At 40.3% G+C, this 17569-nt stretch overlaps 1 protein-coding gene across 1 annotated transcript in view; it reads left to right on the top strand.

Annotated features, from left to right (window-relative positions):
* RAB4A (RAB4A, member RAS oncogene family) overlaps positions 1-17569 on the top strand; it is a 40356-nt gene that overhangs the window by 6982 nt on the left and 15805 nt on the right. Inside the window, exons 2-3 of the mRNA XM_004619009.2 lie at positions 10311-10391; positions 14956-15070. Of these exons, the coding sequence (XP_004619066.1) occupies positions 10311-10391; positions 14956-15070 (196 nt within the window). The remainder of the gene's footprint in view (positions 1-10310; positions 10392-14955; positions 15071-17569) is intronic.

Genomic DNA, 17569 nt, shown 5'->3' with positions numbered 1-17569 from the left:
TATTACAATTCCATCAGCTCTCCATTTTGCAGAGGTGTTTTGCAATTCAGTCATGTCTCCATTTTGACAAAACAAGTCTTTGAAAACAGATCAGAACCTCTTTGAAAGCAGGAGATTGTTTAGGTGACTTTCCTCCCGGGTAAGCAAACAGTTCTTGAACAGAGTCTTCAGGGAATACATCAAGAGCCTGTGATTTGATTCCATTTAAGACATAGTTTTTTTGGGTTTTTTTTTTCAATTGCAGAACATGAAATAAAAGGCCAGGATAAATAGAAAACTGGGTCTGACATGCTTAATTTTTTATGGCAGGAATCTAACCATTTCTTGATTGTTTATTATATAAGTGCACCTCCAGTAAAACCTGTCACGCAGGCTACATTGTCTGAATTAAAGAGATCATACCTAACATCTGTTAAGAAAATAGATCTTTCCTCCAAGAATTTAGATCTGAAATCAGTTCACAATACATGGGAACAGATGCAAAGGTAGCTTTTTTCAGCTCCTCGGATTGATTACGCCTGTTTCAATATAATTTTGTCCCTGAAGAGAGAACATGTTGATGAAGTGGAGGTTGGTCAGACATGAAAGTAAAAGAGCCCCCTAGGGGGGCCGGAGCGATAGCACAGCGGGTAGTCATTTGCCTTGCATGCGGCCTACCCGGGTCGGATCCCTGGCATCCCATATGGTCCCCCAAGCACCGCCAGGAGTAATTCCTGAGTGCAAAGCCAGGAGTAACCCCTGAGCATCGCTGGGTGTGACCCCCCCCAAAAAAAAAAGAAAAAAAAAAAAGAGCCCCCTAGGAAGGGTGAGGTGAACGCATCAAGCACTACTGAGGTGTCCAGCGCCCTGACCAGATCTGACATGGGAGAACCGAGGAACAGATGTACAGTCGATCTGAATCTATGGTCATTCAGTATTTAAATGCTTGACATTTGGTAGTCATTATGTAAATAGTTGAATGAAATCCCCCTTGTTCTTAATCTACACTCACTAAATAACTTTCTTATTATAAATCTACTCTCTGGATTTAATGTACAGAAAATATATTTGGTCTTAGCAGAAATGTTCTGTTGACAATAGATTATTAGATATTGGTGATTTTATCGAACTGGAGCGATAGCACAGAGGGTAGGGCATGCGGCCGACCTGGGTTTGATTCCACCGTCCCTCTCGGAGAGCCCAGGAAGCTACCGAGAGTATCCCGCCTGCACGGTAGAGCCTGACATGCTACCCGTGGCGTATTCGATATGCCAAAAACAGTAACAACATGTCTCATGCTGGAGATGTTTCTGGTGCCCACTCAAGCAGATCGATGAACAATAGGATGACAGTGCTACAGTGCAGGTGGTTTTATCAGATGGAATGTTTCATTTGGAAATGGTAGAAAACCCAGCTCAGGTTGTTGGGATTTCTAATTTTGTATTTAGATAATACAAAACTGTTGTTTCTAAAATAACTATCCATCAGTATTTCTCAGAGTGATACCGCCACCTAATGGGGCTGGAATGGTGGCCTTGGGTGCTGTTGTGTGTTGTTTGTTTATTTGAAAATGATAGTTTTCCAGGGGGTGCTAAGTGATTTGTTTTTTCTGGAAAGGGGGTGGGTGGCAGTGCCAAATGCATTTGGGAACCTCTGCTGTAGATTTTTTGGGGACTTATTGACTCAAAAGCTTGACTATATGTGAAGAACCCAGGTTTTTCCCAATGTTCTGGATTAGTATCTTCCCCTCAGTCGTAATGACTGCTTTTTATCATCTGGATGTGCTTCCTTACAGGAAATTTTTAAAAAAGGGTTCCTTCCTGCATTTATGAGATAAGAGTTCGTCTTCTCCATCAGATAGTCAAGTGCTGGGCTCTGGATGTGATCATTATATTTACGATCTTGTACAGAATATCTCAAGTCTGTATTTCTAATTCAGTTTCTGACAGGGGTGGTGAGAAAGACCTTAACTGGTTGAGACTGATTATCCATTGCCACTCCCATCCCCTTTTGCCCATAGACAAGGTTTCAGTGCATACAGTTACTTCACTTTACCTCTAAGAATCAACCTTTAAAAAAGTAACTGAAGCCTGTAAGTGGGGCTGGGGATCATGTTTACATAGATTACTCTCAATCTGGGGGAAATGACTCTTGGCAGGAAATTATTCTCAAGCTGCATCACTAACTGCACCTCCAAAAGACGAAAGCTACACAGTTCAATTTCAGATGCTTTTCCTAAAGTGAATAATTTAAATGCTTTTTTTTAATGCCCTTCCTCTTTTTTTTTTTTTTTCTTTTTGGGTCTCACCTGGCGATGCACAGGGGTTACTCCTGGCTTTGCACTCAGAAGTTACTCCTGGTGGTGCTCAGGGGACCATATGGGATGCTGGGGATCAAACCCTTGTTGGCCTCGTGCAAGGCAAACACCCTCCCCACTGTGCTATCGCTCCAGCCCCGCTCTTCAATGGAAGTAGTTAGACAGAACACAGCGTTAGGAAGACCACAGGCTCTGTGTTGGACACTCACATGATCCAGTCCTTGTCTCCACAATCCCCTTTAGCATAGCCTCTACTCTACAGCTGTGACTTGAAATAAATGCAAAAACAGGCCAGTCACTTTCAAATTAGGTTTCAAATAGAGTTAAGCCTCTTAGTCTGATTTCGTTATTTTATGGCTTGGAAACTTTCTTAGAGTAATTTAATTGTACTTAAGGTAAAACAGTTACAGTAGTGGTAATGTTTATGTTTTGGGTGTACAAAGTTACTGTACCTTCACTACACCACTGATACTATGTTACTTCTTTTCCACCCTTCTTCATGCTCCCCTCCCACACACACCTTAATAACCTACAGTTCTAAAGACAAACCCCACAGATTTGTTGTCTTTAGACACTGTTCATTCACTTGCATTATTTCTTGGGGATGGGGATGGGGGGGAGAGGGGAAGGTTGAGTTGGGATAAAGATACATTGAAGTGGGAGAGAATAGTGGGTCTGGGGAGAGAAAAGAACCCAAAGAAGTAAAAAAAAATTGCACACTCCCTTTGCATTGTTTCTTTATATACCACTTAGGAGTGAGTCAACCAGTATTTATCCTTCACCCTTTGACGTATTTTGCTTAACATGACCCCTTCCAGTCTTATCCAAGTTGTAGCAAAAATCGAGATTCCTTCTCATAGCTGGGTAGTAGTAAAATGTGTGTCCACAACTTCTTTATTCGTTCTTCTGTCATTGGATATTTGGATTAGGCTATATAGTAAATAGCACTGCAGTGGACATAGATGTATATCTATCTTTTTGAGTTTATGTTTTGTGTTCTTGGGATAGATGCCAGAGAGTGGAATTGCTGGATCATATGGTTGCTACTGTTTTAGTTTTTCCCCAGTTCTTTTTTTTCAATAGCTAAAGAAATTTTAGTTTTTATTTTTATTTTTGTTTTATAAGCAATGAGTTTATTATACATATCTTACATAGTAAGCTCCAATTAAAGTTTTAGTTTAATCTCATCTTTCTAATTATAATAAATTTTTAATCAGAAGTCCTAAAATTTTTCAGAAGCTGCAAATGAACTATCAAAATTGATATTTGCATATTTTAACATATTCTCAAATTTTTTTTTTTTTTTTGCTTCTTGGGTCACACCCTGGCTTTGCACTGAGGAATCACTCCTGGACTCAGGAATCACTCAGGGGACCATATGGGATGCTGGGAATCAAACCCGGATCAGCTGTGTGCAAGGCAAACACCTACCCGCTGTGCTATAGCTCCAGCCCCATCAAGTAACTTTATTTTTAATCAGGAAATTACTCTTAATTCTTTTAGTTTCCAAGTTTTTGAGTTTTCCCCCTATTTCTATGTGAATAATTTCCATTTTACATTTCTGCTTGTGAATCTGAGAAGATAAACGAGATAATTTCTTTCTTCTCAGGCCAATGATTTCCTGTTGAGTTTTTACCTAGTTTTCCTCAGTTGCTGTTACTCTGCTACTAGGACCACCCATCAATTTTTTTCTTTTAGTAAAACAAATCTCAAGCAAGTGAGATACGTGTTTGAGCACAGGGTTGAAGAACAAACCAAGTTTTTGCTTTTTTTAAATTTATTTTTTATGTAATTACTCTTCTTAATCAGTGACTCCAGCCACAAGCGTCCCCAGTTTCCCTCCCCTCCCCCATAACTGTCTCTATGGCAGACACATCTGTCTGTCTGTCTGTCTGTCTGTCTGTCTCTCTCTCTCTCTCTCTGTTTTTAGGCACTATGATTTGAAGTAGTGTTAGTGGAGGGGTATCCTGCATATCACTACCTCATTTCAGCATCTAGTTCTTGTCCAGGGTGATCATCACTTCCGACTATCATTGTGATAGTGCCCCCTTCTCTGTCTTAACTTCACTCCCCACCCCCACCACCCACCCATGTTTGACAAGCTTCTTGCCGTGGACCAGTTCTCTAGGCTTATGTTTCTATTGTCTTTGGGTATAGTTCTCATACTGTTTTTTTTTAATATCCCTCAAATAAGTGCAGCCACTGTATATCTGATTTCACTCATTTCACTCAGCATGATACTCTTCATGTTCGTCCATATGTAAGCAAATTTTATGACTTATTTTTCTTAATGGCTATGTAACATTCCATAGTTTCTTTTTCCACTCATCTATTCTAGGGCACTCGGGTTATTTCTAGATTCTGGCTATTGTGAATAGTGCTGCAATGAACACAGCAGTGCAGTGTGTGTTTCAAAAAAGTGTGGGCATGTGGGACTGGAGCGTTTGGTGGCTAAGAACCATTCCCCTATCCAGCCCACTGAGACAGATGGATGAAGGACAGGAGGACTAAGGACAGGATAAAGGATGGGACGAAGAACAGGGGGTTGGGGGAGCGGAGGAACAGAGCCTGAGGCTGGTTAGTGATCAGAAACCATTTATTTCTCTCTCTTCTCCTTCTCCTCTCTTACAGCTTCATTCTCCTGCTTCTCTCTTACAGTGTAGTTATTTTTTTCCCCGAGCATAGTTAGATCTCTTCCCCTCTACAGCGTCATTCTTTCCCTCACATAGTTAGAACTTCCCCTCCCCCTTAGATCATAGTTATATAAAAATCATGAAGGGTAGGGGGTACACGTAGGTGGGATTGAACATTATCATAGCAACAAACAAATGTCAAATTCCTTCTTCAGGGAAAGCTCATAGGAGATTAAATAAGGGACAAAAATCTCATCTGAGGGTTCAGCACTTTAGAATACCAGGAGATCTGCTCAAGGGGGGTGGAGGGTGGGAATCCCATCTAGGGTGTATTGCGTACTCGTTTTTTCAGCTAGTAATCTATTTAAACACTCATAGTAAATTAACTTCTTATGAATTATTGAGAGAACATATACGGGATGACAGTATATACATACCTCTTGGAGAGCCCAGCAAGCTACCGGGAGTATCCCGCCTGCACGGGCAGAGCCTGGCAAGCTACCCATGGCGTATTCGATATGCCAAAAACAGTAACGATAGATCTCATTCCTCTGACCATGAAAGAGCCTCCAGTCATTGGGAAAGACAAGTAAGGAGAGGTTGCTAAAATGTCAGGGCTGGGAGGAATAGAGACGTTACTGGTGCCCCCTTTAGTAAATCCACGAACAACGGGATGACAGTGATACAGTGACAGTGAATATTTCTAGTCATTTTGTATAAACACAGTAAGAGATATATTAAGCTTAAAGGTTGATTCTTCCAGGGGACATCTCACTATATATCCCAGACTACAGTTCTCGGGCCAGGTTAGTCTTTTCTAACCTCAGGAGGGTCCTTATTCAGTTACTTCTTTTGTGGGTCATGACAGAGTTTGTTCCATGACCATGCTCTTAGCCTATTATACTGATGGCACTTATTAGCTTGTCCCCTTTCAATGCCAGGGTAGCTTATACAGCTTGCCCTGAGTCCATCCTTGTCCTTCACTGGGACCCTCCTTTTGGGGGTGTTAGGAAGTAAAGGAAACTGAGCCTTAAGTCAGGCAAATATGACGGATGCCCAGGAGTAAATATTATTTTGGAGTCAGTTTACTCCCATGTTTCAAAAGCATGGCATCAACCGGCTTCCTGTGTCTATACAAAAAGGAAATTGCTAAATAAACCTTGGAAATGGAAAGAGAAAAGCAATATAGGATTAATGTGCCTGATGGAAGTGGGAGTAACTCAGTAAACCTAAGCTCCCTGAGGGAGGAGCAAGGATAAGCCAATGCAATGCAACAATGCAGATTTCGGGGGGCAGGGCAAACCCATTGTGTTCAGGAGCTACTTCTCATTCTCTGTTTCTATCACCCTTTCTGGCAGTGCTCAGGGGACCATGTGTAGTAGAAGGTATAGAACTGGGGTTTGCTACATGCCTTAAGTCTGCCTTCACTCCTTAACCAGATATTTGGTTTTCTTCATACTAATAGGGCCTTTTAAATATCTCTGTTAGATAAATTGTATTTTTTGTTTTCAGAGAATTGATTCATTTTATCTAAGTTGTACACACTCAGTTGCTTTAAATATGGCCCAAATATGCGTAATATTAGTCATTTAGAGATCATTTGCTTTGTGTACCCTGTGAAATAGCACTCACTAAATTCTAATCTTTGTCAAGACAACTTGATGCAGGACCAGAGATAGTATCGTGGGTAGTCAGATACTGTGTTTGCAGGCAACCTGGGTTCAATTCCTGATATTAAGTAATGATTTCTGAGCTCCCATCCAGAATGATCTCTGAGCACAGAGCCAGGAGGAAGCCCTGAGCACTGCTGGGTGTGGCCAAAAACATTTTTTTTAAAGTTTGAGGCGCTGAAGCAAGTAGGGCACTTGCCTTGCATACAGCCAATCTGGATTTGATCTTCCTATATTTCATCCCCTATATGATCACCCTATATGGTCCCCTGAGCCACCAGGAGTAATCCCTGAGTACAGAGCCAGGAGTAAACCCTGAGCACAGCCAGGTGTGGCCCAAACCCCCCTCCCCCCCAAATAAATTAAAAAGATAGCATGAGCCTATGGATGATTACAAGCTATTGCTGCCACCTGCTTGGCTATTTAGGATTATCACCTCAAGACATCCCCTTTCCATATTTCCCTGCTTGAGCTCCCTGTCCAGAAAATCTGTAAGTCTACTTTCTTTTTTTTTTCACTTTATTTTTATAAAGCAGTTCACAATATTTGATTACATTTAATATTCAAACACCAATCCCACCACTATTACATCTTCCCACTACTATATTTTGGATATTTCTATCCTGAATCCCAGCCCTTGCCCCCAAAGCAGAACTGAAATAATTTTTTTTGTATTGCTATGAATAATCTGCTAAAAATGATCCAAAAAAAGTTTCTTAGAGGAAAGTGTGTGGAGATTGTTGTATTTCACCCAGGAACCATTAAGCCTTTCTATAAGAGATTAGTAACACGTTAAAAGTTGAGCCTTGTGTGCTTATGTGTGTGTGTGTATTATATATATATATATATATTTGTGAAAATATATTTCCCCCTAAGATTGATTGCCTTCTACTTTAAACCCCATAAAATGTAGTGCACTACTCTTGGAATATTAGTGGTATAAAGTATGAGATGTCTTGCACCAGGGTCCAGGAATAGGTCTGCTCATGGGTGAGGCTTGTCCGAGCATGTGGAGAGCGGCCATGAGCATGGCAACAGTTGAGCTCTAGAGGTTTTCCGCTGCTAAGGCTGGCTCTTTGGGGCGGGGAGGGGAACTCATCCACCCCACTCAAGGTTGGGGTCTGGCAGCATGGCTATGGCATATCATTTTTTGCTCTCTGCCAAGAGATTTATAAGGAGTCTGTGAATCATGGTCATTATGAAATTATTTGACGCCAGCCAGAGGTAGCTTGTGGGGGTGATTGCCAAGGGGCTGGAAACAGGGAGATAGGGGGAGGTCACCCACTCCTGTTCCATTGAACTTGGGGTTTTCTGTCACAAGTCCTGCATACCTGAGTTTTCTGCTGATTCACTCATGGGTGAGGCTCAAAGGTCTACTTTCTTAAACTGTGGGGCGTGACCCCATATGGAGTCTTCTAACTTGCATGTGGGGGTCACAAAAATCCTTAAGATATGTTTTTTTTTTCTTTTTGGGTCACACCCAGCGATGCACAGGTTCTACACTCAGGAATTACTCCTGGCGGTGCTCAGGGGACCATATGGGATGCTGGGATTCGAACCCGGGTCGGCCGTGTGCAAGGCAAATGCCCTACCCACTGTCGTTCCCAGCCCCCAAGATATGTTTTTAAATAAAAATGTTATTGTCAAATGTTTGAGTTGTATACCTATCTTATATACTTATATACTTGGGTTCACAAGTGGAAAAAAAGTTTTCAGATGTCCTGTTGTAGGTAAGGCCCTTGGCCCTCCCATGCAATCAAAGTGTTGCCCTAATAAAATTTGTTGTATGTTGTAGCCATATCTTGGTCATGCATTTTTCCTTGATCATTATGGCAAATACTTGGACTTGCCAGTTTTGTTAGAAGTTTTATTCATCTTGTTGTTTTTTTTTCAAGGATTCATCTCCTGTTTTTGTTTTGTTTTTCTATTTTCAATTTCATTGTTTTCTGTTCTATTTTCTCAATTTATTTATTTTGTTCTTTTAGGTTCTTAGGCACTTTCATATGCGTTTAGTGCTACAAATTTTCCTCTTAGCCCTGCTTTGATTGTACTGTACAAACTTTGATATGTTGTACTTATGTTTACATTCAGTTCAAGGTATTTTTGGATTTTCCATGAAACTTCCTCTTTAAAATTTTAGTTCTCAAGCTGTGTATGGAAAAATCATTAAAATAATGTATCGTTTCCTCCTTGCTTTTTAGCAAATTTGCTTGCATCATTGTGGGCGTATAATAAGATTGGGTTGAATGTGTTTCCATAACTTTCACAGCATAAGTGGGAGTTTTACAATGTTTGCCTCTTCCTCTCTAGTTTAGGCTTAAGCCATGTTAAGCACTTAGTAAAGAGAAAGATAAAAGTCATATAGCAGGGCTTTGCATCTTTGAAGATAACTTTAGCTTCAATGTCATGGAGGGTTTTGCCAGGTACACTTTTTTCAGTGTACCTTATGGATTCTGGTCTGATGTTGATGCTTGGAAGGCTCGTTCAGGATGGGAGATGTTTGCTGAAAGTAGACTATAGACCGGACATCATGGCCACTTAATACCTGTATCGAAAATGTTAACACCCAAAAGGGGGGGAGAGAGAGAGAGAGAGAGAGAGAGAGAGAGAGAGAGAGAGAGAGAGAGAGAGAGAGAGAGAGAGAGAGAGAGAGAGAGAGAGAGAGAGAGAGAGAGAGAGAGAGAGAGAGAGAGAGAGAAAGGGAATGTGCCTGCCACAGAGGCAGGGATTGGTGGGAGGAATACTGGGAACGTTGGTGGTGGAGAATGGGCACTGGTGGAGGGATGTGGGCTCTCTATTTTAGTCACTGTTTCTTTTGAAGTGCAGAAGCTTCTTAGTTTGATGTAGTCCCATTTGTTTATATTTGTTTCCACTTGCTTGGTCAGTGGTGTTTCATCCTTAAAGATGCTTTTAGCTTCAATGTCATGGAGGGTCCTGCCTACATTTTTCTATTGATGGTGATTTTTATCGTTGTCCTTGTAATATAACTTAAATAAATGTAATTAAAGGTAATAAAAAATTAAATAAAGAATCGATGGATGAGAGAAGTTTCTAAAAACCTTAAAACTTCCTTAATGTCAAATATCAGGTTGATTTCAGTTAAAAAGAGAAAGACCAAAAGACCAAAAAGAATGGAGAGAGAGAGAAAGAGAGAGAGAGAGAGAGAGAGAATGCCAAAATCTGCAAGTATAAGGGAAAATTACACTTATTTTTTTCCTGTAAAGGTAATGGATTTCTCAAACCTTGAGTCCTTTCAGGTTATTTTTCTTTTGTACAGTAAACACTTGAAGTGTCTAGGCTATTGTGCTTGACACTGCTTAAACATTTTAATAGTGGCAAGTAAAGGGAAAAATTTTCTTCATTGCAAGAGTAGTTTTCAGCCAACCCAGCTTTGATCCGCAGCTCCATATATTGTCCCCTCAGCCCACCAAGAGTGATCCTTGAGTGCAGAGCCAGGGTAACTCCTGAGTTCCACAGGATGTGGCCCAAAACAAAACAAAAGAAAATGTTACAAGTAATTTGTGAAGGTCCATATTGACAATAAATGATTGTCCTTCCAATTGGAAAAAAAGTAGATAACGTGCTTATCGTCATTTTCACAAAACATTTCATTATCTTTTCGGTTTTATTTGCAACTAAGATTTCATTAAACTTGTAAATAAGCTGAAAACCTGTTTTAACATTACTGTTTACTGTCACTTTGTTTTTCAGACTTTTTGTTTAAGTTCTTGGTTATTGGAAATGCAGGAACTGGAAAGTCTTGCTTACTTCATCAGTTTATAGAAAAAAAATGTAAGTAAAATCAAATGGTTTCATGTATGTCTTCTTATGGTCCTTTGGTTTAGATTTATTTATAGTAAAACTTTTGAATGTCTTTATAAGGAGAATGTGGTTATGAATATTATAAATAGCATTAAACCTTGTTAACATTTTAGTAGTATGAGTTTTTGCACTTTAGTTTTAGCACTTTTCATTGTATAGTTAAGCATCCTGTACATTTTCCATATGTACATTTTCCACAATCTATCATAAGTATGGGTAGGGCATTTACCTTGCACTCGGCTGACCCATGTTTGATTCCTCTGTCCCTCTCGGAGAGCCTGGCAAGCTGTGGAGAGTATCCCGCCCGCATGGCAGAGCCTGGCAAGCTTCTTGTGACGTATTTGATATGCCAAAAACAGTAACAACAAGTCTCACAATGGAGATGTTACTGGTGCCCGCTTAAGCAAATCGAGCAAATTGAACGTCATAAGTATGTTATGATTACAAGACAGCAGAGGGTTTCCATATCCTGACAGGGTGCACCCCCCCCCCACCCTCACCATATTCCAAATCCCTGCTTGTATCTTTTGGTAAAATGTTTGGCTCTCATCACCTTGTTTGTAGTTAAGGCAGGTTATTGCCATTAGTTGTATCTTACAGATAAAGAAACAGTTGCTGGGGCCGGAGCGATAGCACAGCGGGTAGGGCGTTTGCCTTGCACGCGGCCGACCCGGGTTCGATCCCCAGCATCCCATATGGTCCCCCAAGCAAAGCCAGGAGTAACCCCTGAGCATCGCTGGGTGTGACCCAAAAAGCAAAAAAAAAAAAAGAAAGAAAGAAACAGTTGCTGTGTGCTCTTGGGATGTTTGGTCTCAAACCCAGGTCCTTTTTTTTTTTTTTTTAACATAAAAAGCATGCTTTGTCTTTGGTGTTTTGTAAGGGGCATTGAATTTTAATTTAATGCTTTGCAAAACTGTTGATAAGTTTCAGACATTTGGTGTTCTAATTCCAACCTACCGCTAGTGTCAACATCCCTCCAAAAATGCCCAAGGTTCTGTACCTCTCCCTTTTTCCTTAAAAAAAAACAAAAAACGGGGCCGGAGCGATAGCACAGCAGGTAGGGCGTTTGCCTTGCACGCGGCCGACCCGGGTTCAATCCCCGGCATCCCATATGGTCCCCTGAGCACTGCCAGGAGTAATTCCTGAGTGCAGAACCAGGAGTAACCCCTGAGCATCGCTGGGTGTGACCCAAAAAGCAAAAAAACAAAACAAAACAAAAAAACAAAAAACCTTTTTCTTTAATTTCCCAAACTGTAGACATGCTTACACCAGCATTCAATCTAAAGGGTTTGGTGTAACATGCAAACTTACACATCACCAAAATGTCCAAAACCATATGTTATTGCAAGTCAGCGAAGGAGGTTGAATTTTTTTTTTCTAAACTATTGTAGAAGACTGTAGGTTTGAAAGACCCTTTATTTTTTTATTTTTTTTTATAATTTATTTATTTTTAATTAGAGAATCACCGTGAGGGTACAGTTACAGATTTATACACTTTTGTGCTTATACTTCCCTCATACAAAGTTCGGGAACCCATCCCTTCACCAGTGCCCATTCTCCACCACCCATAATCCCGGCGTCCCTCCCACCCTCCCCAATCCCATCTCCCCCCCACCCCACCCTGCCACTGTGGCAGGGCATTCCCTTCTGTTCTCTCTCTCTAATTAGCTGTTGTGGTTTGCAATAAAGGTGTTGAGTGGCCGCTGTGCTCAGTCTCTAGCCCTCATTCAGCCCGCAACTCCCTTCCCCCACATGGCCTTCAACTACAATGTAGTTGGTGATCGCTTCTCTGAGTTGCCCTTTCCCCGGAACGTGAGGCCAGCCGCGAAGCCATGGGGTCAACCTCCTGGTACTTATGAAAGGCCCTTTAAATGAATAATGCCTTTATAGTAGTAGAAATAATTTTGGAAAATGACCTACTGACCTACGCTGCATTTGGGTAAAGGTAGAAAAACAAAATTCATTCATCTCATGAAGTACATATTAAGCTTGTCTTGTAGGAAGCAGGGTGAAAGAGACATCATAGAATGTCTTGGTAAATATAAAGAAGAATAAAATTGTAAAAGGTAAATTGAATATCCAAGGACAGAACTTCATATTTATGAATAGTTAGTTTTTAACAAGAGAAACATAAAAACATGAAATGGAATAGATAGCCTCCTCAGCAAATGGTTCTGGGAAAACTGGATAACCATGTTTAAAAAATTAAAGCTGGATCCATATCTCACGCCTTACACAAGTGGGTTAAAGATCCTGAGATCTGACTGGAAACTATAAAGTACATTAAGGAAAATATAGGCCAAAATATAGGGAAGTTATGGGGACAAGGGGACAGGGACTTCAGTCATACCACTGAAGTGGGAGTTCAGATAGCTACGTATCCTATGCACAGATTCAGCAACACTAAAAACACAAGATCTATACTACAACGCTTTAAGCTCTAGAGTGTGGCAGGCTGGGGGAGCAGGAGGGAGCATGGGGCACTGGTGGAGGGAAGTTGACACTGGGATGAGATTGGTGCTAGAACATTATATGCCATAATGTTCTAAAATTCAACCATTGTTAACTTTGTAAATCACAATCACTTGAATAAAATTTTTTTTAATGTAAAAATGTATCCTTCTACTTTTGTTTCCATAAGCCAACTATTTGGTAGAGCCTCTGTTTCGTGACCGGACCAAGCATGTGTTAGTTATAGAACCAGTTCTTATTTAATTGTTCATTTATTCACTGGGCTGTCAGATTTCTTCACAAGTCTCCTCATTGTGGAGATAGGCTTGCATGTTTGATTAGTCTGCTGCAATGATCATGGGAAAGGCTTTGCTTTACTTCTCTTGTGGCCACATCATGGTCATGATTCCCTTAACCTTGGTTGTCACCCTTAAGGGCTTGTACTCTGATGTTCGCCTGGTGCTTAAATTCTAGCTGGATGTGCTTACTAGTTCTTCATTGTCTAGGCATGAGACAAGCTGTGCAGTTAGTAGTAACCTTCTTACATACCCCACCCCATGTGCGCGTGCGCGCGCACGCACACACACACACACACACACACTTAAGCACCATTTTCTTTTTTCTTTTTTTGTTTAAATTTTAAAATTTTTGTTGAATCACCATGAGATAGTTACAAGCTTTCATGTTTGGGTTACAATCTCACAATGATCAAACACCCATCCCTCCACCAGTGCACATTCCCCACCACCAATATCCCCAGTATACCCCCCCTTTCCCACCCTCCCCCTGCCTCTAAGGCAGACAATATTCCCCATACTCTCTCTCTACTTTTGGGTATTATAGCTTGCAACACAGACACTGAGAGGTCATCATGTTTGGTCCATTATCTACTTCCGGCATGCATCTCCCATCCCAGCTGGTTCCTCCAGCCATCATTTTCTTAGTGATCCCTTCTCTATTCCCTCTGCCTTCACCCCTCTGCTCATGAAGCAGGCTTCCAGCTATGGGGCAATCTCCCTGGCCCTTGTATCTACAGTCCTTGGGTGTCAGCCTCATGAACAGCATCATTTTCAAGTGTCATCATTTCTGGTTTGACTACATTTTATCCTATGCTTATAAGAAATAGCCAGTGGACCATATATCCATGATATTTGATTTTCGCTTATTATTTTATAATCATCACAGTAATATTCTTTTACCAGTGTTTTCCTGCAGATGGCTTATTTTACCTGCCTCCATGTCCATTGAAAGAGATTGTGTTGCTTTCTCTAGCACATATATTGCAAATTATTTCTCTAGCACATATATTAAATTGCTACAGAGCGTTTAAAATTCATGAAATTCAGTTGACTATATTATATATTGTTTACATATAACTTACATATTTGTAATATATATTATAGATTTTAAGGGTTTTTTTCCCCCTCTTTTTTCTTAGTCTTTTGCATTCATTTGGAGGCTATAGTACTTTTCTTTCCCTTTTCTTTTATATCCAGAATATTTATTCAAACAGGAATGAAATTATCATTTTTTCATCATTGACAGAAATACATGTCTGTTGTGAGAAGTAAATCATTTGAGATGGTGCCCAAAGTATTTATTATTTGTGATAATCCTAAAGTGAACAGTGGGTATGCTTTTGACTATGGAGTGACCCTACACAAGCGTCAGCTTTAAAATGTGTGGTTTGTTTCAGGAGTTTGGGAAATTTGTCTCTTTGAGAATAGAAACCCACGTATTCTATTTGACAAGTGAGTGATAGGCCAGAGAGATGACTTAAAGGAATAGATTATGTGTTCTGCATGCACAATCCCTGGCAGCTTTGATCTCTAGCACTGCCTGTTCCCCTGACATTGCAAGAATGACCCTTCAAACACTATACTAGAGTAGCCTAGAAAATTACCCGGTCTGGCCAAAAATAATGTAAAGAAATGAACAAAACAGTGAATGCTTCTTACCAGCTATTGGAGAAATAAATGACCAGAATCTATTACACTTTAAATTAACTTTGATTTTAGTATGATTTAGATATATAGACCTGTTTCCTTGTAAAATGTAATAATTTCTTCTTTTTCTTTTTCAGTCAAAGATGACTCAAATCATACAATAGGAGTGGAATTTGGCTCAAAGATAATAAATGTTGGTGGTAAATATGTAAAGTTACAGATATGGGATACAGCAGGCCAAGAACGATTCAGGTTGGTCTTTCTCTAAGTTAACAGAAGTATTTGAAAATAGGATTTGAAATAATTATATCATTTAACATACTTAGACACCACCGCTTACCCACATTCACTCTGGAAGCTTTAAAATAAGCTAAATGTCACTTTTTCTTATGTAACACTGATTCAAAAAAGACTCCATCCCTCTCAGAGAGCCCGGCAAGCTACCAAGAGTATCCCGCCCGCACAGCAGAGCCTGGCAAGCTACCCATGGTGTACTCGATATGCCAAAAACAGTAACAACAACAGTCCTTACTCCCTTGATCCTGAAAGAGCCCCCAATACACCATTGGGCTACACTAGCACTCGACAGGGATGAATGGAGATGTTACTGGCCTGCTCAAGCAAATTGATGAACAACAGGATGACAGTGATACAGTGAATATTGATTCACTAAAATAAGGACCTCTTTTGAGAGGCCTGGGAAGATGCCTTAGTAGGATAGAGTGTATGTATGTTTTGCATGCTGGAGCTTTGGGTTAAGTCTCCAGCACCTCATCTCATGGTCCTTAAGTATCACCCTGGGAGTAGCCCCCAGCATTCTGTGTGTGATACCAAAAATAGGTAGGGGGGACCTCAAGTGAAAGCACTCTAATTTAGAGGTTAGCTTGTTCTTTGGGACTTGTTAGTCTTTTTAGGAGGGTATGGCATTATTTGTTGTACAGTAGATTCTTGGTTTAAAATTAAGGTTTTAGGTCTGAGCAGATGACTCAGGGTTGGAATGCATTCATTGCTAACAGTATCCCGAGCACCCCAGGTTGTGACCCAGTATGGAAAAAAATACTTTTTAAATTGAATTGATAGCACAATTTTTCTCTATATTTCACTTTTATTTTGCAAGAACAATATGCAGGTATAAAGTCAAAACAGAACAAATAGTTTCAATATTAAGTTAAGCATTTCAGTTAATGCTTAATAGTTAGGTCTCTATTATCCTTTAAGTATTCAATAATTATTTACTTCAAAAAATGTCATACCTGAGGTCCAGAGAGATAGTACTGCAAGTAGGGTGCTTGCCTTGCACGCAGTTGACCTGGGTCCAATTGTTGGTATCCAGTATGGTCCCCCAAGCTCGCCAGGGATGATTCCTGAGTGCAGAGCCAGGAGTAACTGTAAGCATTACCAAGTATGGCCCTCAAACCAAAAATCAAACAAAAAAATTGTCATAGCCATTTTTATCATCTTTTTTTCTAAAAAGCACTGGTTAAATCTAGTGGATTTAGGTTTTATCTTCTCAAAAAAACTTTACTGAATATAAAATAATTGAAATAGCACTAACAGGACTGGAGAAATAGCACAGCGGGTAGGGCGTTTGCCTTGCACATGCCGATCCGGGTTCAATTCCCAGCATCCCTTATGGTCCCGTGAGCACTGCCAGGGGGTAATTCCTGAGTGCAGAGCCAGGAGTAACCCCTGTGCATCGCCAGGTGTGACCCAAAAAGCAAAAAAAAAAGTAGCATTAACAGTGAAAAAATGTACACAGTTATGATGGAGACATTTTAAATGTTAAAGATTGCATAATAGTTGGTGTAAAAGCCAAAAGGCTACAACTTGAACAGGAAGTTCTTTCTTTCTACTGAACTCCAGAAAAGATGGGGATTTGTAAGTAGTTACATTTTTCAGGAGGGAAGAAAGGGTTTTTAAATATGCGTACCCAAAAAACACGTAAGACATCTAAGTCAAAATAGGATCTGATGATGGGAGGCATCACCATCCCCAACCTCAAACTTTACTACAAAGCAGTAACAATTAAAACAGCATGGTACTGGAACAAAGGCAGAGCCGTAGACCAATGGAACAGGGTGGAATATCCCTACACACAACCCCAAATGTATGACCATCTAATCTTTGATAAGGGAGCAAGAGATGTGAAGTGGAGCAAGGAAAGCCTCTTTAACAAATGGTGCTGGCACAACTGGACAACCACATGCAAAAAAATGGGTTTAGACCTTGACCTGACACCATGCACAAAAGTCAGATCAAAATGGATTAAAGACCTCAACATTAGACCACAAACCATAAGGTACATTGAAGACAAGGTAGGCAAAACCCTCCACGATATTGAAGATAAAGGTATCTTCAAAGGTGACACGGAACTAAGCAATCTAGTAAAAACAGAGATCAACAAATGGGACTACATTAAACTAAAAAGCTTCTGCACCGCAAGAGATACAGTGACCAGAATCCAAAGACTATCCACAGAATGGGAAAGGATATTTACACAATACCCATCAGATAAGGGGTTGATATCAATGGTATATAAAGCACTGGTTGAACTCTACAAGAAGAAAACATCCAACCCCATCAAAAAATGGGGCGAAGAAATGAACAGAAACTTTACCAAGGAAGAAATACGAATGGCCAAAAGGCACATGAAAAAGTGCTCTGCATCACTAATCATCAGAGAGATGCAGATCAAAACAACTTTGAGATACCACCTCACACCACAGAGACTAGCACACATCCAAAAGAACA

Source organism: Sorex araneus, chromosome 9 (assembly GCF_027595985.1).
Source record: "Sorex araneus isolate mSorAra2 chromosome 9, mSorAra2.pri, whole genome shotgun sequence".
Taxonomy (NCBI): Eukaryota; Metazoa; Chordata; class Mammalia; order Eulipotyphla; family Soricidae; genus Sorex; species Sorex araneus.
This window is presented reverse-complemented; position numbering and strand designations above follow the sequence as displayed.